Genomic DNA, 27,875 nt, shown 5'->3' on the forward strand with positions numbered 1-27,875 from the left:
TATTATAAACATTACAGGTATAATATGTAACATCAATGAATAGTATGCATACAACAATAATTGCAACCTTAGCATCACACCAAATAAATACTTGAAGCACTGTCATGTTTCACTGGAACTCAACAAAACTATAAATAATTATTAAAAGTCATGTCTCTATTATTCTTTAGTCTAAAAATAGCCAAATGAGAATTAAATTAAAATTAATTGAACTGATTCTACTGTCATAACATATGTTCACACATGTCCAGGCACATCGGAATTTTAAAATCTAGTTAAAATTGCAAAAAAATATCAACATTTTCACCTAATTAGTCCAAATTCAAGCATAAATAATTATGATAAAATAAATTAATATTCTTTGGTAATACAGAAATTTGATACACTAAATCTACAGCTAAGTGTGAATCTAGTGATGAATATTCAATCAGTGAAATAAATTAAGTTAATTAATTATTTTTGGTGTGAGTAGAAGTCTAAGTTTCTATCAATTATAAAACTGGAATAGATTGAATGTAAGGACATTCAGGTGGGTGGATGCACCTGCCGTCATGTAGGACTTGGTTGGGCAGACACTGGCAGCCTGGTACACAAGGCTTGAAGCAAGTCTCTGTCAGGTTCTGTCCTGAAGTCTGGATGCTCTCACACGTTCTGGGGCAGGCTGATCCACACTCGTCAAATATAAACCCCTTGCTGGCATCACATTCAAAGGCTGAAAATAGATGGCAACTATAAGAATTCTATTGACAGTAAATAATTTTCTATGTTAAAAATTAATTTCAAGAAACAAAAAGTAAACACCCCTACAACTTGATGTTTTACACAATGATCATATATTTAAAGATAAAAAAATCAGAAATTAAAGAGTTAAACAACTAAGGTATTTCAAATTTATGTGACAAAATTTATATATTTATTCAAGTGACCTAAGATATATATTAAACAGTAATTATTAGACTTACTACAATAGTTGCTTGCTCATCACCACCTGATAAAACTAGGGTAATTGTGCTAGACTTCCTATAATATATGCTAGGGTAACTGTGTAATCTAACACCACATTTACACTTGCCAATGTATACAATACATGTCTAGAAAAAACAACTTCGCCATAAGCAAATTTTGTCAACATGTAAGGGGACTGCTAAGTTTTTTTTTATCTAGACATGTATTGTTTTCATGTCACAAGTGTAAACGTGTAATCTGTGTTCAACTCACCACAGTAGTCACTTGACCTCCAGTTAACCTTAACCCCTGACCTAGCACACTCTCGAGCATATGCAGACACAATGTCACATAAACAATGGGCACTGTCTGAGCATATACACAGGTCATGGACACAGGCAGTAAAATAGGGTTCAGGGGCCACATCTTTGTGGCACTTGCTGAACGTCTCGCTCTGTTGGCAAACATCAAACTGGTTATTGATTTTAAATACAAATCTACAACTGTATCCTACGTGTAAGATAAAATATTAAGATTATGAAGACTTAGGTCCTTAGCATTTCTAAGAGCATTTAGTCTCCTCCAACCTTAATGATGGCACATTCAGTTGTTGCTATCTTCCTGGACCTGTAGCCCATGGCAAGACAAGGGTCATCATCTTGTCCTTCTACACAGTTGCTGTCATCTGTTTTGACCTGGTGTTTTTATAAAGTAAATCATAAGAGATCATTGATAAATTAATGACTCTAATCTGAAATTTAGTCAGCTAGACCTACGATTACCTGTATTTATGATTAGCTAACTTCAAGTTTTATATTATCTGAATCTTTACAGTTGAAGGGATTTTTAAAATAAATGTTTGAATAATTCATAAATTAAAAAAAAACAAATGTTTACAATCCAGCTGTTTCCGAAATGTGCGGATGAGTTAGTTATGTGGCTGGAGCGCGTTCTCATGTCATCCTGGGGGAGGCCATTGAAATTTCCACACAGGCCACACAAGTTTTGCATGAAGGAACCTATAACAAATAATTTAAAAATTTCCACACAGGTTTTGCATAAAGGAACCTATAACAAATAATTTAAAAATTTCCACACAGGTTTTGCATAAAGGAACCTATAACAAATAATTTAAAAATTTCCACACAGGTTTTGCATAAAGGAACCTATAACAAATAATTTAAAAATTTCCACACAGGTTTTGCATAAAGGAACCTATAACAAATAATTTTAAAATTTCCACACAGGTTTTGCATAAAGGAACCTATAACAAATAATTTTAAAATTTCCACACAAGTCACACAGGTTTTGCATGAAGGAACCTATAACAAACAAAAAATTTCCAAGATCTGTGTCTAAAATCAAATCATAACAGCCCTAATTGGATAGTTAAATTGATAATCCACTCAAAATTAAATTGTGCGATGAGGCAAAAAAAATATTTTCAATTATTTTAAAACAAAGGAAATTATCACAATGCTGCAGTCATTTGAATACTAAAAAAATAAGACATAAATGTTGATTTTAGAAGTAGTGAGACAAAGTTCATTACATTTATATCAATCAAGGTACTTTTAAGCACAAGCATTTTCAAAAGTAAAAAATTAAAACTAAAACTGTAAAGATGTATTTTTTGTGTAGAAACCCTCACCAGGTACAGTGACCTCCCCATAACCTGAGCCATCCCATAATACCCTGAGACCAAGTTCTGTGGTCAGCAGCAGTGACCTTGAGGACACCTCCAGCAAAAAGTGGGGCTCGTATAAGTAGGGTACTTTCACTGGCTGTTGATTCACCTGCATTGAGACAAATACAACGTCATATTTGCTGCACAGAAAGCTGAATGGTTTTATTAAACAGATAATGTCTAGTTAACGGAAGACATTAAATAAAAAGAACCCCAACTTACCCTGACTTTCCTATCCTGCAGTAAATCAATGACTGCTCCAGCAATATAAATGGTCAAACTTTTTACCCATGATCCTTTGGGGTGGGTGTGTCTTTTGCTGTGTTTCACATCTACTCTGTTACACGCATGAACATGAACATTTTTATAAAATAAAATAATTTTTAAATTACAATTATAAGCTTAATACTTTTAATAGTGAAACTTTCTGTTGCTGTGTTGAGTATATAAAGACAGTTTCAACTAACCTAAAGAGAGCAGCATCCCCACAGTCAGAAGCCATGACATACTGACATGTGCCGTGGAAGTGAAACACTGCCCCATCAAAGGTCTTGTAGTGAGGATCACCAAACACCACACATGTAGCTGGCCCTGAGAGTAAAAACATGCACAGATCTATAGAGAACATTCCACATTCCAGTAATCTTGCGACAACGTCAACAGATTCTGTTACATATCAAAATTTAATGCAACCCTACACTTCTTTCCCATTTCAATCATTCTCCCACAACTTTAACAGATTCCATTACGACTTATAATAATTAAATGTTAATTAAATTTAAACAAATCCACTTTAGATAAGTCATAAACTACTTCATAAATTACAATCATAAAGAAGTTTCTAGAAGGAAGAATTGAGAAGCTTACGTTTCATGCAGACTGGGCAGCACTGCCCAGGTACAGTGACATGTGTCTCTCCACCCCCACACGGAACTTGTGGACAGGAGCGCACCTTGCACACCACACCTGGACCTTTACACCTGCAGGTCGTGCACTCATCAGCTGTCCAGTTCTGTCCTGGCTGTTCATTAGAAATATCCTTCAGTTTTAATAATCAGAAAACAGTGTCAACATAGCCTTAACCCCCTAGAACGAATTTCATGTTCCAGTAATCAGATAGCTATGAAAACTTAACATTTGATTGGAACATAAATAAAGTTAAAACTTCAATTAATTTTTTAAAATGATGACAATATTCAATTATGGAGAGTTAAAAGTTTTTCTTCTTTTTTATTTTTTACAGCTCAGTAATAAATATCTTATAATTGTTATTTATTTGGTTTTTGTAATAGTAATAGAATTTTATGACACATTTTTCTTTACCTCATAAACAACTCCTTCATAAAAACAAGATTGATTTGTTAAGGGCTGACAACTCTGGCAACACTGTCCATCAAGAGTTATTGCCCTCTCATTGCTTCTACATCTCAGAGGTCGACAGTGTCTAGAGGTACATGTTACACGTCCTCCCTGATTAAAAACATCAGAAGTTACAAAACATCAGAAGTCTCAAAACATCAGAAGTCACAAACATCAGAAATCAAAATCAGAAGTCACAAAACATCAGAAGTCACAAAACATCAGAAGCCACTTTTGGTTATCTTTGACTAGTTAAAAATCAATCTACATTTATGTATAAAATTAAAATTAAATCAATCTACATTTATGTATTAAATTAAAATTTATAAGCTATATTAACAAGATAATCAGTATAAGACCAAGCTAACACTGATGTTTAAAGCAAGGCTTTCTAAAGCCAAGATAAGTACAGTATTAATTTCTATTGCATTTTTTAATTAATAAGTAAAACAAAGTCAGGCTTAAATACAAATTAATTACCAGCAAGTGATCTAACCATGGCTAAAATGTTAATTGACGGTTAAGACGTGACCTTACCCTACAAGAGCAATGTCTACATGGGTCATTGGCTGGTCTCCAGTGAGTTCCTTCATGGTGGTACGATGAGTCACGCTCATCAAAACAAGCTAAAAAAATTATGTGGGGTGAGTTTCAAGAGATGGTGAAAAAATTATCAGTCAAGTTCCATATTTTTAAAACTGATCTACCCATTGTCAGAGTAATTAGAGACTAGTTCCAGAGAGGCCCAATACCAACTTATTAAAACTAATTAGTGCTATAAAATATTGATGAGGATATCTAAATGAAACAAAGTTCATGTATACTATAAGAGAGTAGAAGCTAAATCTTCATACCTGGACAACTGGGGCAGCATTGGCCAGGTGTATGTACCTGGACATCAGGAGGACAGTTGAGTGGTGGACATTCTTCTTTCATACAAAACCAGGTGTTGTCTGCCTGCAAGATTTGCATTCATTTCTTGACACAGACCCATGAAATTTGATTTTATTAACAATATATTTGCATTTAAAAATCTAGAAATAATGGGAAATCTGGGTAAAATCATTTCCCGATTTTAATCTTATATCATAACAACATTGAAATATTTTAAAGAGAAAAAAATATTACTGTGCATTCACAAAAGAAACAAGGGTCATTGGGTCTAGGCCTGGTGATCTGCCCTTGTTCTGCTGGGTTACAGCCCTCACTGACTGCAAATAAAATTATCATTAATTATTACTCTATTAAAATGGTTCCCAGAAAGAACCGCAACGGAAAAAAGCGCAACGGAAAAAAGCGCAAATCAAAAAGCGCAACGGAAATAAGCGCACACGGAAAAAAGCGCAAAGAGAAAAAAGCGCACACAGAAAAAAGCGCAAACGGAAAAAAGCGCAAAGAGAAAAAAGCGCACACGGAAAAAAGCGCAAAGAGAAAAAAGCGCAAACAGAAAAAAGCGCAAAGAGAAAAAAGCGCACACAGAAAAAAGCGCAAACAGAAAAAAGCGCAAACGGAAAAAAGCGCAAAGAGAAAAAAGCGCAAACGGAAAAAAGCGCAAACAGAAAAAAGCGCACACGGAAAAAAGCGCAAACGGAAAAAAGCGCAAACGGAAAAAAGCGCAAACAGAAAAAAGCGCACACGGAAAAAAGCGCAAACGGAAAAAAGCGCAAACGGAAAAAAGCGCAAACAGAAAAAAGCGCAAACGGAAAAAAGCGCAAACAGAAAAAAGCGCACACAGAAAAAAGCGCAAACAGAAAAAAGCGCAAACGGAAAAAAGCGCAAACAGAAAAAAGCGCACACAGAAAAAAGCGCAAACGGAAAAAAGCGCAAACAAACAGAAAAATGCGCAACCAGAAAAAACACAACGAAAAATGTGCAAAAGAGAAATTTAGCACAAAGACCATATGGACTAGATGACACATTTATACATGACTGTTAGGGCTGCTGTGAGAGTGTCGTGTTTGATCACGTGATCTACTACCATTTAAAGCGTACCACTACCATGTGCATTCCCATCACCACGATACATGCGATAATCCTATTATTTTCTTGGTCAATAATTATTCAACTACTATTCTCGTATAAACATAAAACTATCGACATTACACGAAGTATCTTTCACATTCTCCCTATTCCGAACTACCTAGCTTGCATACTATAACAACCCGTTCCTATGGCAAAACTTCACTCTCTTTCATCCGCGTCATCAAACATGCATTCGTCATATCTCTCGTAACAACATTCATTCGCACCACAATAACAATTATGTATTTAATATTTTTTCACATCATGACGCACCTACCTATCTACCTACTACCCACCTCCCCACCTACCTACCTACCTACCTAACTACCCACCTACCCACTTACCCACCTACCCACCTACCCGCCTACATACTTACCAAACTACCCACCAAAAAAGTATCGGCGAAGTTCGTAAGTTTCGTAAACTGTACTAGACATCATTTTTTTTTAATGAAAATTCATTGACATCATTGACATATGTTACATATATGTTACATTTTGCGACAACCTTAATTAGTGCGTTGGGCTTGTATGAAAACTCACTTCGAACTAACTCAATTACATGCTATTTATTTTAACATTACACGGTAAGCGTCACCCAACTGTTGTGATGTGAGGTGAGGACAGGTTCGACAATAAACCAACACGAAAGCACGAAAGAGACATAGATTGCCTATAAGAGAATGGACCCCTTAACTTTCCTAACCCCACCATTTATTATACCCTACCTAGCCTCTAAATTTACTGCGCTAAATGTCACTTCCCTCCCAATCGTTCCTATTCTACAGAATTGTGTATACAATTTATTTAAATTCTTTAATCTCAATATAACTAAAATAGACTTTTGTTTGAAGGGTAATGAAAACATGTAATCAAAAGGGACGCTACTCTAAATCTATGCGAATACTTATATGCAGTGGCGTAGGCAGGGGGGGGGGGGGTTTAAAGCGTACCACTACCATGTGCATTCCCATCACCACGATACAGGCGATAATCCTATTATTTTCTTGGTCAAGTGGGTAAGTGGGTAGGTGGGTAGTTAGGTAGGTAGGTAGGTAGGTGGGTAGTAGGTAGGTAGGTAGGTGCGTCATGATGTGAAAAAATATTAAATACATAATTGTTATTGTGGTGCGAATGAATGTTGTTACGAGAGATATGACGAATGCATGTTTGATGACGCGGATGAAAGAGAGTGAAGTTTTGCCATAGGAACGAGTTGTTATAGTATGCAAGCTAGGTAGTTCGGAATAGGGTGAATGTGAAAGATACTTCGTGTAATGTCGATAGTTTTATGTTTATACGAGAATAGTAGTTGAATAATTATTGACCAAGAAAATAATAGGATTATCGCCTGTATCGTGGTGATGGGAATGCACATGGTAGTGGTACGCTTTAAATGGTAGTAGATCACGTGATCAAACACGACACTCTCACAGCAGCCCTAACAGTCATGTATAAATGTGTCATCTAGTCCATATGGTCTTTGTGCTAAATTTCTCTTTTGCACATTTTTCGTTGTGTTTTTTCTGGTTGCGCATTTTTCTGTTTCTGTTTGCGCTTTTTTCCGTTTGCGCTTTTTTCTGTGTGCGCTTTTTTCTGTTTGCGCTTTTTTCCGTTTGCGCTTTTTTCTGTTTGCGCTTTTTTCTGTGTGCGCTTTTTTCTGTTTGCGCTTTTTTCCGTTTGCGCTTTTTTCTGTTTGCGCTTTTTTCCATTTGCGCTTTTTTCCGTTTGCGCTTTTTTCCGTGTGCGCTTTTTTCTGTTTGCGCTTTTTTTTCCGTTTGCGCTTTTTTCCGTTTGCGCTTTTTTCCGTGTGCGCTTTTTTCTGTTTGCGCTTTTTTCCGTTTGCGCTTTTTTCTCTTTGCGCTTTTTTCCGTTTGCGCTTTTTTCTGTTTGCGCTTTTTTCTGTGTGCGCTTTTTTCTCTTTGCGCTTTTTTCTGTTTGCGCTTTTTTCTCTTTGCGCTTTTTTCCGTGTGCGCTTTTTTCTCTTTGCGCTTTTTTCCGTTTGCGCTTTTTTCTGTTTGCGCTTTTTTCTGTGTGCGCTTTTTTCTCTTTGCGCTTTTTTCCGTGTGCGCTTATTTCCGTTGCGCTTTTTGATTTGCGCTTTTTTCCGTTGCGCTTTTTTCCGTTGCGGTTCTTTCCGGCCACCATTAAAATAGCCATAGATTATGCTATTAAAATGTGCATTAATTACTCTATTAAAATTAACATTAATTATTCTATATAAATTGCCATTAATTATTCTATTAAAATTGCAATTAATCATTTCTATTAAAATGTGCATTAATTACTCTATTAAAATAAACATTAATTATTCTATAAAAATTGCCATTAATTATTCTATTAAAATTGCAATTAATCATTCTATTAAAATTGCAATTAATCATTCTATTAAAATTATAATTCATTGAAGTGCATTTTTAATTATCATCTAGACGGATGAATGTTTAATTGATTTGTTTGCTATGTATTCCATGTTTTTTTTTTCACCATTCCTGCTTTTAACCATTCAACTTAAAAAGTGTGTTACAACTACATTGGTCTCTTACAGCTCTCAACACAGTGGGTGCAGCAGATCCTAGGGACTGGTCCAATGAACTTTGGTGGTGGACATGTGATTGACACTGAACATGGTTCACGCCGTGTGCACTTCAAACGACCCTGCACACACTCACAAAACCCGCAGGGATCACGTGCAGGAATAAAAGACTCCCCTTCCTGATACACATGTCCTTCATGACTACAGCCTAGATGAAGGATAAAAATATTTCACAGGCATTTCTCAGACAAAAAAATAATTTTTTAGTGAATGATTGCTTCCATCCATCAACTTTATACTGTCATGTTTTCTAGTCATAGAATATAAATTTATATTTCAGTTCTGGGGAAAAAATAATCAAACAGTTGAGCAAATGTAAGCTACAATGAAATGATTAAAATCACAAGACATACAGTAGATCACCAGGGAACCTGACAAGGGCAAGTAAGTAAACACAACTGGACACAGCCAGGCCCTCAAAAAACAATTGTTCCTATACCAAACTAAAAGATGCAGGAGAACAACTCTCCTACTGCCAAGCAAACAGCCAATGCTGAAAAAGGTACTTTCACTTTTTCTTTATTATCTAAGATTTGTAGAAAAATTGTTTGTTTACTTTCAATTTTTCTTTACTAAGATTTTAATTGTTTGTTTACATATGAGGCCATAAAAAATGTAATTGTAAAGTTGCCCTTTCAAAACCAGGTGGCCCATGAGGTAGATGAAGTAGGGTTCACTTAAAGTGATAATGAGGTCAGTACTATACCCTTTACTTTCCCTAGCAGTAGTCAGGTACCCATCAAAGCTGCGTAGACTCACGGATGTCCTACAGACTTGCGCCCAGGATCCGAACTTGAGACTTTCAGGTGAGCAGTCATGTGCTCTACTGTTTGACCACACCAGCCCATATATATAACCAAACTAGTTGGAATTCTAACTCCATTCACCAACTGCCAATTACACATTTACAGTAACTTACTAGGACATTCTCCACAACACTGTCCAGGTTTTTTGATGGGATCAGAGCAAGGCGTGTAGCACTGTAGAGTGGTGCAGTTCACTTTGCCAGCCTGGCATGTGCAGGTCACACAGCTGTCATCAGGGGCCACCCAGGTCTCATTCTCTTCATACAGAATCCCTTTGAACGTGCATCCTGGTCACACATAAACATTATTTTTATTTATCCAACTGTTACATTATTTATTTAAATAAAATGTGCAGCTTACATTTACATTAATTATTGCAATAAAACATGCGGCTAAATTATACATTTAATTATTTTTTTAAATGTTACATTAATTATTACAATTAAACGTACAACCTGGTCGTATATTAAAACTATTTTTATTTATCCAACTGTTTCATTAATTATTACAATAAACGTACAACCACCAATCAGCATTTATTTACAAATATTAGCTATTTTAGAACTGATGAAATCAAAGCACAGAATACTTTTATTTACCTCTGCAAACCTCACAGCATCGACCCTCCACATGTATTTTATCAGCACATGTTAACACTGGGCACATTTTTTGTTCACAGTAAATATTGCCGTCCTGGAGAAATAGATACCATTAATACCATCTATATACTAAAAGAGGTTTTTAGTTTTTTGTAACACATTTGTATCTTAACTTTATGTATACAGATATCTGGTAAGGGGAGAACATAGTTTTATATCACACTTTTAGTAGAAAACTTTGTCTAGTAGGATGGTAAGAAGTGGAACCTGTTGTTCAAAATGTGTGAATTGAAACTTAAACATTGGACGGGATATCCTCCAACACAATTATGTGTATTACATGTCAACTGGATATGCACCCTATAGGCTGCTGTCTCTGATTTCAGCCTTTTTGGATTTGCTTCCATAGCCTTTGTTCAACAAAGAACAAACTACAAGACAGCAGTTGTTTAATTTTGGAGTTGTCTCTCCTACAAGAGTTTCTGTCCCCAGCTATTGAGCCTCATTAGCCTGGGGGTTCGAACTCGACCATGCCGACTCCTAAAAGTGACTTGAAGGTTGGAAAAAAAACTTCAATCAGCTTTTTAACTTTTCATATCAGAAGTGTCATATAGGCCTAATTAGTGTCATCTAATTGGTGTCATCTAATTAGTGTCATCTAATTAGCGCAGGACTTACATTACAAGTACAAGACCTGCATGGGTCAGGATGGAACTGCTGATGGTTGTTGTACACATGCCCCTCAAAAGAGCAGCCATCACACCTTGGGCAGCATTGACCAGCTTCTCTACGTGGATTACTGCATGCCACAACACACCTTTTCCTATCACAGGTGACATTTCCTGCCTATAAAACAATAATAAAACTTTTTCGGTAAGATGATAGTTTACTAAATGGAAACTGAAATTAAATGGTAAGTTCCAAAAATAACCTACCATACAAGTGCATGATCTGCATGGATCTTCTGGGTGAGTGAAGAGTTGCTTCTCTTGGTAAGTCAACCCCAGAAAAACACAGCCTGGAAACATAGCTTTAGTTGTTAAAAAAAGACATTTGTGTTAAAATATTAATGGAATAAAAAGAGGGAAACAAAAGGAAAATTATTTAATTTTAGAGTTGTAATTAATTCTATTTAAAAATTGTAATTAATTATATTTAAAAATTGTAATTAATTCTATTTAAAAATTTAATTAATTCTATTTAGAAATTTAATTAATTCTATTTCTAATAAACCGGGAGTGATCTCCTCTAAACTTTCTCGAATATTCTTATATAAAATAACGGGATGGGAACTCGGGCTATAGACATGATTTTTAATCCATTTTAAATACTTAAAGTTTTAAAAATAGAATAAAATCTCGTAGACAAATTAATTGCACACCAAGTGAACGCCAAATAAAAAAGCGCATAATAGTGCGCAATATTATTAGTACTTTTAAAATTTACATTAGTTTTTTGAGAAATCGGAAGTAGCGTAAATTACTACTTCCAGTCAACGAAAATTACTCAAAATTTTACAGAAGGTAGAGAATTAGATCTTTTACTTACATGTGAAATTTCATTTATCTATCTGAAATAGTACTCAAGTTATAGGCTTTTGAAAAATTCAAAGTAGGAAAAGTACCACTTCCGGTTATCGGAAATCGCTCAAAAGTTGATACGGATCTACGATTTTGATAAAATACTTATATATGAAATTTCATCAACCTAGCTGTAACGGTACTCAAGTTATCGTGTTTACACACGGACACACAGACACACACACAGACATACGGACAAGATTGCAAAATTATGTTTTTCCGTATCAGTGAGGTGTAAAACGTCGAGATCTGTAAAAATCTCGATTTTTTTTTTTGCACGATTACAATACTTTCTCTATACTTCGTATATACGAGAAAGTAAAAATGATATCTTACTTGAGCACACAGGGCAACACTGTCCCTCTATACGTGTAGGACTATCACAGGGAGCATCAGCACAATGTGTTGTCTCACATTTGACTGTGCCTTGCTGGAATAAAAAAAAGGTTTAAAAACATTAATTACAAGGTTGAATTAAAAGCCTTAAAAATATTTTTTTGCAAAATGTGTTTAAAATCTTGAATTTAAAGCCTGCAAGGATTAAAATTTGCTGCAAAAAATGAACACAAAATATTGTATTTTAAAGTCTTTTTGAACCCCCAGGCAGATGAGAGCAACTAAACTAGAGGAGAAAACTCAAAAATCAAACAACGGCTGCCATGTTGTTTGTTCTTGGATGGACAAAGGCTATGAAAACAAGCTCAAAAAGAAATGCAAGCTGAAATTGGAGTCAGCACCCTATATAGAGCATAACAGGTTGACATGTAATACTTAAATTAAATTGTTTTTGAGAAAATCCCGTGCAACATTACAACTGAGAACAAAGAAGAATAAGAACAAACACTAAGCAGTTGTTGGCTGTATTAGAGCCAGGTTGAACAACTGAAAGAGAACCTGTACAAACCTGACACTGACATCTCCTGCAGGGATCATACTGTGACACAAACACCTGATTCTGTATCCTGACCTGACCCTCATACAAGCAGTCGTTACACTGGGGACAGCAGCCATGGGTGGCAACTGGGTGCATGCAGGTCACGCTACAGCTGATCGTTGTGCAGGTTACTTTACCACTCTACAGAAATAAAAATATGTTTGTGTTACATTGCTTGAAAAACTCGTCATCTACAATTAATTCTCCTCTTATGAAATAAAAGAAAAAAATCTGTTTTTACTTAACAACCTTGATGCAAGGCGAGAAACAAAATTTTTAATTGCATTTTTAGATTTTAAAAAAATTTTAGGCCTATTTTATTTTAAATTATTTTTTCCTCAGCTAAACTCCAATCATTACAAATTGTTCCTATTAAATTTTTATTTTAATTAATATTTTTTGGGTTTTCAAATACTGTAAGTTTACATTTAAAAATTATAATTGTTAATTTTTTAAAAAAATGATGTATCCAGGAAATTAACAAAACAAACCAAGTAAAAATGTCTTACATTGCATGTACACAGTTTACAGGGGTTCTCCTGGTGAGGAAAGGACTGACCATCAGCCAACTGTTTACCTTGATACCCACAACCCCCACACACAGGGCAGCCGCATGGGTCTTCTGATGGGTGCTGGCAGACAGCTTTAGGGCATTTTTTCTTATCACAAGTCACTTCACCATACTGGAAACACAATCAATCATACGGTGAATAATGATAGCACATTATGTTACTTAACTCACAAGATCATTGAGGCATATTTAAAAGTGAAAATATTGATTAGAAAATATTAAACAGCAAAAAGAAAATAACAAACTTAAGACAGTTTCAAAAATAAAATAGAAAGTAAAGATTCCTTTTTAGACTTTGTGATCAATTGGGCAAATAAATTGTGTTCATGTTTCTTGACCTCAGTATATGAAGGGATGATGTGGTCAGCACTATGCCCAGCCACCTTTACTCTCCCCAATGTGTCAGGTACCCATCAGAGATGGGTGGACTCCTGTACTTCCTATGGTCACAAGTCCAAACTGGGATCCGAACTTGAAACCTTCAGGTTAGCAGCCAAATGCTCAATCATTCAGTCATGCCATCCCAATTTTTAAAATAGTTAATAGAAGGTAATCATGTTAAAATGTTCAAGTTTTTAAAGATTCTGGAATTTTCATGTAAATCCAATGGTGTAAGGAAATTATAATTTTGACTTACATTGCAAGTACAAAGTTTACAAGGATCCCTCAAATCTGGGACTGACTCAGCATTGGCAAGTTGTTTCCCTTGAAACCTACAGTTGAGACACTTAGGACACTCACAGCTGTCTTCAGATGGATGGTTGCACCTGGCAGTAAGACACGGCTTCTTTGTGCAAGTCACTGTACCAAACTTTGGACAAACAGTACAAAAATTATTGATGACATAAAAAAATAACAGTAAATATTTGAACAATCTGTTACACAATGTGATGTTTTACTACATAGAAAATGTTGAGTGTCATTATATTTCTGTTATTCAACATCCTTGCATGGATAAGGAATTTGGTAGACTTAGTTTTTAGTGATATTGCAATTTTCCATTATTTAATCTGACACTGTTTGTTGTCTATTTTAGATTGTTTCAATATATCTGATTCACTATGTGTCCTTTGAACAAGCTATTTTAATATAATAACACAGTTGTTTATGTTTAGGCAGGGACAGCCTGGCCTAGCGGTAGAGTGCTAGACTACTAACCAAATAGTCTCAAGTTCAAATCTGGGTTCAAGTCAGTAGAACGTCCCTAAGTTCACCCAGCTCTGATGGGTACCTGACTCATGTTGGGGATAGTAATGTCCAAAGAGGATTCTTTACTCTTTTTTATGTTTAGATAATCCATTAACACCTAATTAGATAATCTAATTACACAGTTTGTAAAATGTGAGTAACAAGAAGTAGAAATGCACTTACGCTGCAGGTACATTGTTTACATGAGTCTACAGGGCTTGGGAAGGTTTGACCATTGGACAGCTGATTGCCATTATAGTTACATCCTGTACACACACGGCACCCACAGGTGTCCTCTATAGGACTTTGGCAGGACACTACAGGACAACTTTTATCCAAGCAGGTGACTGTGCCTTGCTGATAACAGAAAAAGTTGGAGCAGTTAAAGAAACAAAACAGTTCTATTCCTTTACAGGGGAAATAAAATCTTCAAGGGGCGGTTTTTGTTTTAGTTCAAACAGCAAGGAACATTGTTTGCATGATGTATTGAAACACATAGTGTAGTCTGAGATAAAGCCTCACAGTGAAAATCACACTAGTCATGTGGTAAGAGTACAATTACTACTCCAAAGATAACTGCTGAGTTTAAGTGTGAAGGATGTCTCTAAGTCCACCCAACTTTGCTGGGTACCTGATACAAGTTGTGTAAAAGTAAAGCAGCAGCCCATCAATGACCTGACTAGCCCTTCATGTACTGAGGTTAGAAAAACAGAAAGGTTTACTTCATCTTCTCATGGACTGTGTCATCTAAAAGAGTTCCTTTTCTGTGTTGTATAAATCATAAAAATATCCTGAGAAAATATAGTCCTTTTTTTTAAAGCCAGAATTTTGAGACCAAAATTTTGACTTACGCTGCATTTACACTCCTTGCAGGGGTCTTCAAGATTTAAAACCATCTGACCATTGGTCAGCTGATTGCCCTGATACATGCATCCAGTGCAGACAGAACAGCCGCAGGAGTCCACAAGTGGGTGCTCACAGGATACTTCTGGGCAGGTCGTCCAACAAGACACTGACCCAAACTTGCAAATCAAAAGGAGATGGTTAAACAATACTAAGGTTTAAAATTAACAGCTTGTTTTGTGTAAAGAACTTCAATTTCATGCTTATCATTTATAAATACAAAACTACACAAAAATACATTTTTAGTTAATAATTTTAATCTTCCATGAACCTGCTGTTCTTAGTTTTCAAAAATATTGAGAAGGGTTTAAAGTTTTTTCTACCATTAACATTTCTATATTTAGCATTTAGTGACATGGAATTGTTGTGTAATAATGGTGAGTGATAAGGCCACAATGATGCCTTAGTAAATGTATGACTATGACATGGTGTATAAAGCTTGAAACACAAGGATAATGGAGTTCTGGGGAAGTGATATTACCAATTGATTTGATATTTTACAGGATTGATTACACAGAGGTAAAAAAAAATTACTACACAGAGATCAGTATTGTCTACTAAGATGTCAGAATTGACTACACAGAGATCAGGATTGTCTACAGAGAGGTCAAGATTGACTACAAAGAGATCAGGATTGTTTACTCAGAAGTTAGAATTGTCTACTCACACTGCATGTACACTGCTGACAGGGGTTAGCTGTGTTTGTAAATGACTGTCCATTGGCTACTAGCCTCCCCTGATACTTGCAGTCACTACACATAGGACACCCACAGGCATCTTGTGAAGGATTCTGACAGGAGACCACAGCACACTGCTTATCCCTGCACTTGACTGATCCTTTCTGGCAACAACATTCATTAGTTAATGGTAAAATTGGCCAGGTTTTTATCAAAATGTTTTTATAAAAATAAAACTATCAATTTTATTAAATTAAGTCTTTCAAATGTATATAACCATGCAGTCTTGAAAAAGAAAAAAAAATATTTTTAAGAACATCGTGACATATTGGAAAAGTTGAATATTATGGGATTTTCAAAAAGTTTTTCATGAAAAAAAATTAGAACTGTTTAATTTAATTGGGAAAATTTAAATAACTACCTGGCATATACATTCTTGACATGAGTTTTTGGGGTGCAAAAACTGATGTCCATTCGCTTCAATATGGCCAGCTATTTCACACGAGTCACACTCACAGCACCTGCCTTTTGTGGGGTGAGTACATCTGAGGGAGGGACACACTGGACCCACACATTTGATTGACCCATCCTAAACATGCAGATGTTGAGAGCAGCTTCAAATGTTTTGTCATACATCAAACATAGGAAAAACATTTTTAAATTTTGTATTCTAAAGGGAATTTAACTCTTATTTAAAATAGAATCAGTTCAGTTTATTGAGTTGAAGAAAACTAAATACAACAACAAAAAATAAAACAACATTGTGTTTCTTAGACAATCTTGTAAAATAAATCTGAGCTTGAATTATGATTTAAATTTTCAATAGTTGTCAAAAAAATAAACTTTTAACCAACCTCACAACTGCACTTTTGACAAGGATCCTTATTATGATCAAATACTGCCCCATTTGTGTATGTTACACCATTCTCTGTACAGTCTGAGCACTTAGGGCAGCAGCCTACCATGATGGGGTGGGTGCAATCAGTAGGAGGGCAGGGTTTATCTGAGCAGTGGACATTACCGCCACGACACGCACAAATCTAGTGGACAGTGTACACCAAAGTCAAACATTTGGAAGGATAAAATTGAGACAAGAGAAAAGACATGAAACAATACAGTGTCTTTTAAAGGTTCATGAGAATGAAATATAAATTTAAAAAAAACACTTCCTTTTTAAAATGCAATGTCTACTCTCTAGTCAGAGTAATATTTTACACCCGAATCAAATCCACAAGGAAAATCAGGAATGTTATGGAGATAATATGATGAGAGGAAGTATGTGTGTGTGGGGGGGGGGGGATTATTGTTGAATACTAACTAATTTGAAAGCAATCTATTCCAGCAAAATGTATTTTTTTAAATTATGCAACTGTTTTTTATTTGCTGCACATTTGTATTTGCATACATCTTACCATTTATTACATACATGATAAGCAACTAAAACAGGCTACAAAACTTATTAAAAGCATCAAGGAAATTGTGTAGCATGCATAAATAGATTGATCTGACCACAGAATAAAAAGTTAACCACTAGAGAGGATTGTAAAACTCACTGACCTGACACCTACGTTCGTATTGATCACCATTCAACACAACCCTCCCCTCGTGGAGGCAATCTTTCCCACACACAGGACAGCACTCCCCTGGGAGGGTGACTGGATGTTGGCAGGTCCCAGCCCCTGAGCAGTCCTTCACTGTACACCTGACTGTTCCGTCAATACAGGTACATTCTCTACACCTGTCTGTCGGGTGCCTGAACTTCTGACCGTTGCCAAAGATTCGACCATCGTACATGCAGCTAGAACATTCCGTGCAGCATTCTCCTTGGACTGGGTGCTCACACGACACATTGGGACATACACGGGGCTGGCACAGGACCTCACCATAAGCACAACTGGACATGACAAAAAATGTTAATGATAGGCTAAGTAATTTAGGTCATGGGTCTCAATAGCACATGACTATAGAAATTAAGAATATATCCAAAATAAGATAATCAGATATGGGACATCCACAAACGTTTTTTACTTTCCCCCATCCCCTTAAAATGGCGACACACTCTACTTTTTTTGTAAGGGGACTTAGCCGTGATATTTATAGTTTACCGAAAATATTGAGTTGTTTCCCATTGCATAGATCCCTTCACATCTCGCTAGCTAGGGTGATATATTATAATTTATTATATGATATAGCCATAAGAACTATTTACAAATTTAATGATGAAAAATTTTGCCAATCTTGATTAATATTAGATTCATTAATCCATGTTCCTAACAATAATTTAATGTAACATAAAGCTAAACTTAAAAAAAGCTTTGTGAATATTATGACTTGCCCACAGTTGATACAGTTGGAGGCTGGGTCAGTGAACCTCTCCCCACTCTTGTAGTCCTGCCCATTGATGTGACAGCCGGTACACTCCTTACAACAGCCCCTTGTTATTGGGTACCTGCACTTACCCAGGGCAGGGCACGGTTTAGGGTAGCATACCATACTGCCCTGGAGGGTAGGAGAAAATAAGAGAATGAATTAGATTCTACAGCAATACCAGTCAGCAATAACTACTAAACTCGCAAACTAAAGGTCAGTTCACAAACCAGTTTAAATGTCAACTCACATAAGTTATCAGGGTCTAGGACATCCCCCCCCCCCCCATCAATGACCCTGTACCAGTATATTACCTTAATCTTATCCTTAAGAAAAAGACCAAATCCTAAATGTAACCTAAAACGAATCCCAACCCTACATTAACCCTAATCCTGACTTTGACCCTAATCTATCTCTAACCCTAACTCTAACCCTAGCACTAATTTTTAACTCTAACGCTAACCCTGGCCCTAATGCTAACCCTTACCCTAGCCCTAGCCTCAAGCCAAACTCAAACCCTATCCTGGGGGGGGGGGGGGGTAATTTCCTACTGGGCAGGGGGGTGGGGGGTAATTGATAGTGGGGTAATTACTCAGGGGGGTAATGTCAGGCGAAATGTTTGGGGGTAAATTGACAGAGGGGGTACTGCCTTATTCCCAAGTTATCAAATAGAATCAGTTAGAGCAGCATATGTCATTAAATAAATCCAATTAAAGCCACACATGTCATTAAATAAATCCAATTAAAGCCACACATGTCATTAAATAAATCCAATTAAAGCCATGCATGTAATTAAATAAATCCAATTAAAGCCATGCATGTAATTAAATAAATCCAATTAAAGCTGTGCATGTAATTAAATAAATCCAATTAAAGCCATGCATGTAATTAAATAAATCCAATTAAAGCTGTGCATGTAATTAAATAAATCCAATTAAAGCTGTGCATGTAATTAAATAAATCCAATTAAAGCTGTGCATGTAATTAAATAAATCCAATTAAAGCCATGCATGTAATTAAATAAATCCAATTAAAGCTGTGCATGTAATTAAATAAATCCAATTAAAGCTGTGCATGTAATTAAATAAATCCAATTAAAGCCACACATGTCTTTAAATAAATCCAATTAAAGCTGTGCATGTAATTAAATAAATCCAATTAAAGCCACACATGTCTTTAAATAAATCCAATTAAAGCTGTGCATGTAATTAAATAAATCCAATTAAAGCCGTGCATGTAATTAAATAAATCCAATTAAAGCCATGCATGTAATTAAATAAATCCAATTAAAGCTGTGCATGTAATTAAATAAATCCAATTAAAGCTGTGCATGTAATTAAATAAATCCAATTAAAGCTGTGCATGTAATTAAATAAATCCAATTAAAGCCATGCATGTAATTAAATAAATCCAATTAAAGCTGTGCATGTAATTAAATAAATCCAATTAAAGCTGTGCATGTAATTAAATAAATCCAATTAAAGCCACACATGTCTTTAAATAAATCCAATTAAAGCTGTGCATGTAATTAAATAAATCCAATTAAAGCCACACATGTCTTTAAATAAATCCAATTAAAGCTGTGCATGTAATTAAATAAATCCAATTAAAGCCGTGCATGTAATTAAATAAATCCAATTAAAGCCGTGCATGTAATTAAATAAATCCAATTAAAGCTGTGCATGTAATTAAATAAATCCAATTAAAGCCGTGCATGTAATTAAATAAATCCAATTAAAGCCGTGCATGTAATTAAATAAATCCAATTAAAGCTGTGCATGTAATTAAATAAATCCAATTAAAGCCATGCATGTCATTAAATAAATCCAATTAAAGCCGTGCATGTAATTAAATAAATCCAATTAAAGCCGTGCATGTAATTAAATAAATCCAATTAAAGCCGTGCATGTAATTAAATAAATCCAATTAAAGCTGTGCATGTAATTAAATAAATCCAATTAAAGCCATGCATGTCATTAAATAAATCCAATTAAAGCCGTGCATGTAATTAAATAAATCCAATTAAAGCCACACATGTCATTAAATAAAACCAATTAAAGCTGTGCATGTCATTAAATAAATCCAATTAAAGCTGTGCATGTCATTAAATAAATCCAATTAAAGCCACACATGTCATTAAATAAATCCAATTAAAGCTGCACATGTCATTAAATAAAACCAATTAAAGCCACACATGTCATTAAATAAATCCAATTAAAGCTGCACATGTCATTAAATAAAACCAATTAAGGCTGCACATGTCATTAAATAAAACCAATTAAAGCCACACATGTCATTAAATAAATCCAATTAAAGCTGCACATATAATTAAATAAAACCAATTAAAGCCACACATGTCATTAAATAAAACCAATTAAAGCCACACGTCATTAAATAAATCCAATTAAAGCTGCACATGTCATTAAATAAATCCAACATTTCCTTAGACTTGCCTGGCGACACTGGCATTCCCCACACGGCTCTTTGACTTGTGGAACAACAGCGCCATCTCTCACAGTCTGGCCGTTGTACAAACAGTTGCGGCACTCCTTACAGCACTGACCTTGAACTGGGTGGGTGCACGTCACAGGTGGACACAGTTTCTTCGTGCAGGTGACATTACCTGGGAGAGAAATGTGGAGTTGACATTACCTGCTAGATTAAAGGGTGCAGTTGACATTACCTGTGAGAGAAATGTGGAGTTGATACTACCTTAAATAGACATTACCTGTGAGAGAAAGTGCCAAATGTGCAATTTCACTATTTTTTATATCTCCATGGAGCATTTGAGTAAAGACAAAAGCTGTTCTAGTTTATTAAATGTCTAGAAGTCAAAGACTTTTTAATATGTATATAAACTTCTCTAATACGTTACATTTGAAATCTATCATAAGTTTGTGATTGTCTGTTGAAATATATTTGTAGGTGCTCAACCTCTACCTTCAGAACACAGACACTCCATACAGCTGCTGGTACTCTGTGGGTGGGGGAACCTGTCCCCATTCTTGTACACCTGTCCGTCATACAGGCAGTTGACACACTCCTTACAGCACTGGCCCCTGGCTGGGTGCTGGCAGGTCAGGGTGGGGCAGGGGGTGGGTAGACACTCAATGTTTCCTGACTGGCAGGTACACCTTCTACATCTGTTGCACAGTTTGAAATCAGAGTACAAAATTGTGGCTAAACATACAGACATACTGAAACTATTACAGTAAAGTTATATGTTCACCTATTGAGAACAAAATTTAATGTAATAAATTTTATTTCAGAATAAGCCTAACTCCAGTAGTTTGAAGCATGTGGCTATGTGACATGAGAAAGTTACCTGTCATAATCAGCAATCTCTGCACCATTCTTGTATGTCACACCTCTATATTCACACTGAGTTACCTGTCATAATCAGCAATCTCCGCACCATTCTTGTATGTCACACCTCTATATTCACACTGAGAAAGTTACCTGTCATAATCAGCAATCTCCGCACCATTCTTGTATGTCACACCTTTATATTCACACTGAGTTACCTGTCATAATCAGCAATCTCCGCACCATTCTTGTATGTCACACCTCTATATTCACACTGAGTTACCTGTCATAATCAGCAATCTCTGCACCATTGTTGTATGTCACACCTCTATATTCACACTGAGTTACCTGTCATAATCAGCAATCTCCGCACCATTCTTGTATGTCACACCTCTATATTCACACTGAGAAAGTTACCTGTCATAATCAGCAATCTCCGCACCATTGTTGTATGTCACACCTCTATATTCACACTGAGAAAGTTACCTGTCATAGTCAGCAATCTCCGCACCATTCTTGTATGTCACACCTCTATATTCACACTGAGTTACCTGTCATAATCAGCAATCTCCGCACCATTCTTGTATGTCACACCTCTATATTCACACTGAGTTACCTGTCATAATCAGCAATCTCTGCACCATTGTTGTATGTCACACCTCTATATTCACACTGAGTTACCTGTCATAATCAGCAATCTCCGCACCATTCTTGTATGTCACACCTCTATATTCACACTGAGTTACCTGTCATAATCAGCAATCTCTGCACCATTGTTGTATGTCACACCTCTATATTCACACTGAGTTACCTGTCATAATCAGCAATCTCTGCACCATTGTTGTACGTCACACCTCTATATTCACACTGAGTTACCTGTCATAATCAGCAATCTCCGCACCATTCTTGTATGTCACACCTCTATATTCACACTGAGTTACCTGTCATAATCAGCAATCTCCGCACCATTCTTGTATGTCACACCTCTATATTCACACTGAGTTACCTGTCATAATCAGCAATCTCCGCACCATTCTTGTATGTCACACCTCTATATTCACACTGAGTTACCTGTCATAATCAGCAATCTCCGCACCATTGTTGTATGTCACACCTCTATATTCACACTGAGTTACCTGTCATAATCAGCAATCTCCGCACCATTGTTGTATGTCACACCTCTATATTCACACTGAGTTACCTGTCATAATCAGCAATCTCCGCACCATTCTTGTATGTCACACCTCTATATTCACACTGAGAAAGTTACCTGTCATAATCAGCAATCTCCGCACCATTGTTGTATGTCACACCTCTATATTCACACTGAGAAAGTTACCTGTCATAGTCAGCAATCTCCGCACCATTCTTGTATGTCACACCTCTATATTCACACTGAGTTACCTGTCATAATCAGCAATCTCCGCACCATTCTTGTATGTCACACCTCTATATTCACACTGAGTTACCTGTCATAATCAGCAATCTCCGCACCATTCTTGTATGTCACACCTCTATATTCACATTGAGAAAGTTACCTGTCATAATCAGCAATCTCCGCACCATTCTTGTATGTCGCACCTCTATATTCACACTGAGTTACCTGTCATAATCAGCAATCTCTGCACCATTGTTGTATGTCACACCTCTATATTCACACTGAGTTACCTGTCATAATCAGCAATCTCTGCACCATTGTTGTACGTCACACCTCTATATTCACACTGAGTTACCTGTCATAATCAGCAATCTCCGCACCATTCTTGTATGTCACACCTCTATATTCACACTGAGTTACCTGTCATAATCAGCAATCTCCGCACCATTCTTGTATGTCACACCTCTATATTCACACTGAGTTACCTGTCATAATCAGCAATCTCCGCACCATTCTTGTATGTCACACCTCTATATTCACACTGAGTTACCTGTCATAATCAGCAATCTCCGCACCATTCTTGTATGTCACACCTCTATATTCACACTGAGTTACCTGTCATAATCAGCAATCTCCGCACCATTCTTGTATGTCACACCTCTATATTCACACTGAGTTACCTGTCATATTCAGCAATCTCCGCACCATTCTTGTATGTCACACCTCTATATTCACACTGAGTTACCTGTCATAATCAGCAATCTCTGCCCCATTCTTGTATGTCACACCTCTATATTCACACTGAGAAAGTTACCTGTCATAGTCAGCAATCTCCGCACCATTCTTGTATGTCACACCTCTATATTCACACTGAGTTACCTGTCATAATCAGCAATCTCTGCACCATTCTTGTATGTCACACCTCTATATTCACACTGAGTTACCTGTCATAATCAGCAATCTCCGCACCATTCTTGTATGTCACACCTCTATATTCACACTGAGTTACCTGTCATAATCAGCAATCTCCGCACCATTCTTGTACGTCACACCTCTATATTCACACTGGTCACATACAGGACAGCAGCCGCTCGAGGCCGGGTTGGAACAGGAAACAGGTGGACATGACACGCTGATGCACTTGACCGACCCCCTCTCACACGTGCACACCCTGCACGGGTCAGTGGGGTCTGGGATGGTCTCCCCATCAATCAGTAAAAATATTCCATAGGTACAATCTAAAGTTGTGACATAATTGCATTTGGTCAATAGTGGTCCAAAGGTACAATCTAAAGTTGCCACACAATTGTATTTGGTCAATAGTGGTTAAAATCTTTATGTAATTTAAAGGGACATTATTTGAGTAACCTTCAGTTTAGCTGCAGGCCAACTTATAATAGTTGCCAGTCGAAATAATTGTATTATAGCACATAAAATGTGTATTATAAAATTAATGAGTTGTTGACCACAAAATATGGGCATCTAATTGCAGTTGTTTTTTTAGCCAATTAAAGGTATTGGCTCAGGAAATTAAATAATTAAATAATATTGTTTTGTTTCCATAGAAAAATACTTGATTCATCCTCTATGCAGATAATATAAATAGACCTAACTTTAAGAATGGTCAATTGAGTAGCTAGGTAAAAAGGACAGGCTGTTGTGAATGCTCTTGTCTTAATACTCTGGTTAAGACTCTTATGTTTGATGAACAAAACATATCATGTGAATTGCTACATGTTCATTTAGTAACCAAACACTTGTACAAATTAAAAAATTAGGATTAGATAAAAGAAACAAAACAAACCTGAGCAGACCTTACAGCAGCCATCATCATAAGGATTAATGCATGAGACAGGCCGACAGGCTCTACGTTTGCAGGTAACATTACCCTGTGGATTAAATCATTTCATTACCTCAACTATTTCAAGCCTTTTAAAAAAATGAATTATTTAAACTTTCTTTAAATAGTTGTTTGTTAAGACAAACGTAATTATTCTTACAGGCATTGAAATAAATTACATAGCAAGCTGTAGTTATAGTTATCATCCTTCACGACTAGCTTCAGCTATCCGGAGTTAGCTATAATATATTTAACCTATCATTCATTGAAATTCTGATCAACTTAGATTCGACCTTGAAACATTTATTGAAATTTTTTTCTTTCTTCAAATATTGATTTTAAAGAATATTATTTTTTAAAATCCTAATTGAGGTATTTTTTTTTTTAATGAAATTTTAAAAAATTAATCAGTTAAAAAATAGATTTCACCTGTCCACAAAGACAATCTTGACATTTGTTTAGCGGGTCGACAAAAGTTGCGCCATCATCATACAATGAATCAGCGTAGATGCAGCGTTTGGGGCAGGCTGGACAACAGGAGCCAGGGACAGGGATGGTGTTAGAGCATGGTAGCACCTCACACTCTATAGGCTTACAAATCACTGACCCAAACTGGTGAGAAGGGGTGGGGATGGGAAGAAATATAATCATTGACAGGTAAAATTAGACAATACATGTTACATATTTTGCTAATATTTTTTTGGCAAATTATTAGTAAATAAAGGGTTATTCTTATTGCTGACAAAGAAAGCCCTTTTATGGCTGTGGAAATTATTTATCCGTATAAAACTTTTAAGCATTACTTCCCTTGTGAACAACATTTGATACTAGTTACTTCCCATAACTGATGTTTAAGTATGGATACTTACATCACAAGAGCATTCCTCACACAGATCTCTGGGGTTAATAAACCTTTGCTGGTTCCTAAAAATGTGGTTCTCATAAAAACAGAAATCACACTTGGGGCAGCAGTCTCCTGGCAACAAGGCAGGATGTAAACACTCCATTTTCTCACACGCAGCTTCTCCACATGTTACTGTCTCATTCTAAAATTTCAAACATATTCATTTTTTTTTCTAAATTATCTTTCAAAGTAATGTTTTTTTTAAATAGCTAAACTTAATGAATATCCAGATATAAGGTCATTATAACTATTCCATTGTGGCATAGCTAAAACCTTTTGGTAATTTGTAATTTTATACCACCTATGGTGTGCTTATAATTAGCAGGCTCAGTAAAACTCACCTGATAATTTGTAATTTTATACCACCTATGGCGTGATTATAATTACCAGATAAAATAAAACTCACCTGGTAATTTGTAATTTTATACCACCTATGGCGTGATTATAATTAGCAGGTGCAGTAAAACTCACCAGATAATTTGTAATTTTATACCACCTATGGTATGATTATAATTAGCAGGCTCAGTAAAACTCACCTGACAGGTGCATTTGGTGCAAGCCACCTTCGGGTGAGGGAATTGTGTCCCCTCTTTGTATTCCCTCCCTTCAAAATCACAGACTTGCCGACATGCTGGGCAGCACTGGCCTGGTACTGGTTTAGGGTGAGCACAGTTTGGCTTTGGGCAGACAACTTGGGTGCAGCTGACAGACCCATCCTAGGAGAAAGTTTGGGAAAAAATGTATGTAGAGGGTTAAAGGTTGAAATTAAAAATCAGGAAATGTGACATTAAGCACACAATTTGGGGGGAGGTCTGGGACATTACCCTCCATCAATTACCCCCCCCCCCCCCCCCCACCCCCGCATTCTGACTCTAACCCAAACCCCAACCACGAACCTATAGCTAACCCTAACCCAAACTCTAAACCTGCATTTAACCCTAACCCTTATCATAGCTCTAACACTAAAGTAAAAAGTTAAGTTCCCTTTTCGAACCTGACGGTCTATAGGGCAAGTGAAGTAGAGTTCACTTGTTTCTGTGACCTCGGCATATGAAGAGATAATGTGGTCAGCAGTATGCCCAGCCACCTTTACTTTCCCTAACACTAACTTATCCATAATTAGGCGGGGGATAATTGACACGGTGTGGGGTAATGTCTGGTGGTGAATTTACGGGAGTGGGGGGGGGGGGGGGGGGGGGGTGGGGGGGTGGATGGTAATGTCCTGCTCCCCAACAGTGTTGTAATGAAGTAGCATGAGTTTACATCTGATTGCTGACCCTTTAGTCTCTAGCTTGGTTTACAACTTTAAATATACATGACATTATCAGGTACATCCCATCTGTGTGGTTACTGACATAGCGCTGACCAAGTACTTCCTTTATATACTGAAGCCAATGAAATGGGAAATCTACTTCATCAATCTTATAATCAGATCCTAATTGATACTTTCTGTACACAACATGACTTTTTTTACACAAATATGTCACACATTTGTGTCACACATTTGTGTCACACATTTATAACAAACAACAGATGGCCAGGTCCTTGCCGTACCTTGCATGTACACATTTCACAGGCATTACTTCCTGTAAACCTCTGACCATTGCGGACATTGTTCCCATCATAGACACAGGAGTCACACCTGGGACAGCACTGATCTTTTCTTCTAGATGGATGAGTGCAGGTCACGGCTGGACAATCACCTCTGACAGACGTGCATGTGACCGCACCAGACTGAAACATGTCCAGATGGCAAATTAAAACAATAAAAAATTGAGCCAAAATATCTTTTAGAGGTGGTATTAGTTTTAATTAAATGTTAAGTCAGTTCAAAGCTGAACTTCATAAAAAGATAATTTCAACTGGCAGAATATTATCTTCAACTTTTTTTTATTGTTTAACAACAATAAATTAATAATATTGCTTATAGTAGGAATTTGATAATTTGAATTGAATTTTTTTTTATTTAAGAGACTAAAATTATCAGTACATATTTTACACAAAACTTTACCTGGCAAAGACATTTCTGGCAAAGATCTGATGCAGGTGTAAACCTGTCACCTTGATTGTAGTCCACACCATGGTAAAGACAGGTGTCACACACAGGACAACACTGACCCTCCACATTTTTTGGTTGTCTGCAGGTGATAGGGGGACAGCGATCTCTTTGGGAGTCACATTTGATCTCACCTGTTAGGTACATACATATCACGG

General features: G+C 36.3%; 1 protein-coding gene across 1 annotated transcript in view; it reads right to left on the reverse strand.

The window, feature by feature from the left end:
• The window catches only part of LOC131930511 (uncharacterized), a 53,710-nt gene continuing 25,835 nt past the window's right edge, over positions 1–27,875 (reverse strand). The window contains exons 31-66 of the mRNA XM_059287039.1: positions 27,673–27,851; positions 27,216–27,395; positions 26,198–26,377; positions 25,627–25,803; positions 25,187–25,369; positions 24,722–24,806; positions 23,927–24,155; positions 21,174–21,376; positions 20,687–20,856; positions 18,202–18,365; positions 17,424–17,760; positions 16,721–16,906; positions 15,857–16,030; positions 15,138–15,308; positions 14,470–14,643; positions 13,736–13,909; positions 13,037–13,210; positions 12,498–12,668; positions 11,930–12,023; positions 10,949–11,031; positions 10,697–10,855; positions 10,014–10,107; positions 9,528–9,701; positions 8,559–8,756; positions 5,120–5,202; positions 4,846–4,948; positions 4,529–4,617; positions 3,956–4,102; positions 3,500–3,653; positions 3,100–3,223; positions 2,855–2,969; positions 2,597–2,741; positions 1,843–1,964; positions 1,533–1,640; positions 1,219–1,399; positions 1–712 (exon numbers count right to left, since the gene is read on the reverse strand). Coding sequence (XP_059143022.1) covers positions 492–712; positions 1,219–1,399; positions 1,533–1,640; positions 1,843–1,964; positions 2,597–2,741; positions 2,855–2,969; positions 3,100–3,223; positions 3,500–3,653; positions 3,956–4,102; positions 4,529–4,617; positions 4,846–4,948; positions 5,120–5,202; positions 8,559–8,756; positions 9,528–9,701; positions 10,014–10,107; positions 10,697–10,855; positions 10,949–11,031; positions 11,930–12,023; positions 12,498–12,668; positions 13,037–13,210; positions 13,736–13,909; positions 14,470–14,643; positions 15,138–15,308; positions 15,857–16,030; positions 16,721–16,906; positions 17,424–17,760; positions 18,202–18,365; positions 20,687–20,856; positions 21,174–21,376; positions 23,927–24,155; positions 24,722–24,806; positions 25,187–25,369; positions 25,627–25,803; positions 26,198–26,377; positions 27,216–27,395; positions 27,673–27,851 — 5,705 coding nt within the window. The 3' untranslated portion in view covers positions 1–491. The remainder of the gene's footprint in view (positions 713–1,218; positions 1,400–1,532; positions 1,641–1,842; positions 1,965–2,596; positions 2,742–2,854; positions 2,970–3,099; positions 3,224–3,499; positions 3,654–3,955; positions 4,103–4,528; positions 4,618–4,845; positions 4,949–5,119; positions 5,203–8,558; positions 8,757–9,527; positions 9,702–10,013; positions 10,108–10,696; positions 10,856–10,948; positions 11,032–11,929; positions 12,024–12,497; positions 12,669–13,036; positions 13,211–13,735; positions 13,910–14,469; positions 14,644–15,137; positions 15,309–15,856; positions 16,031–16,720; positions 16,907–17,423; positions 17,761–18,201; positions 18,366–20,686; positions 20,857–21,173; positions 21,377–23,926; positions 24,156–24,721; positions 24,807–25,186; positions 25,370–25,626; positions 25,804–26,197; positions 26,378–27,215; positions 27,396–27,672; positions 27,852–27,875) is intronic.

Source organism: Physella acuta, unplaced genomic scaffold, assembly GCF_028476545.2.
Source record: "Physella acuta isolate Inbredline_101_S28 unplaced genomic scaffold, ASM2847654v3 ptg000099l, whole genome shotgun sequence".
Taxonomy (NCBI): Eukaryota; Metazoa; Mollusca; class Gastropoda; family Physidae; genus Physella; species Physella acuta.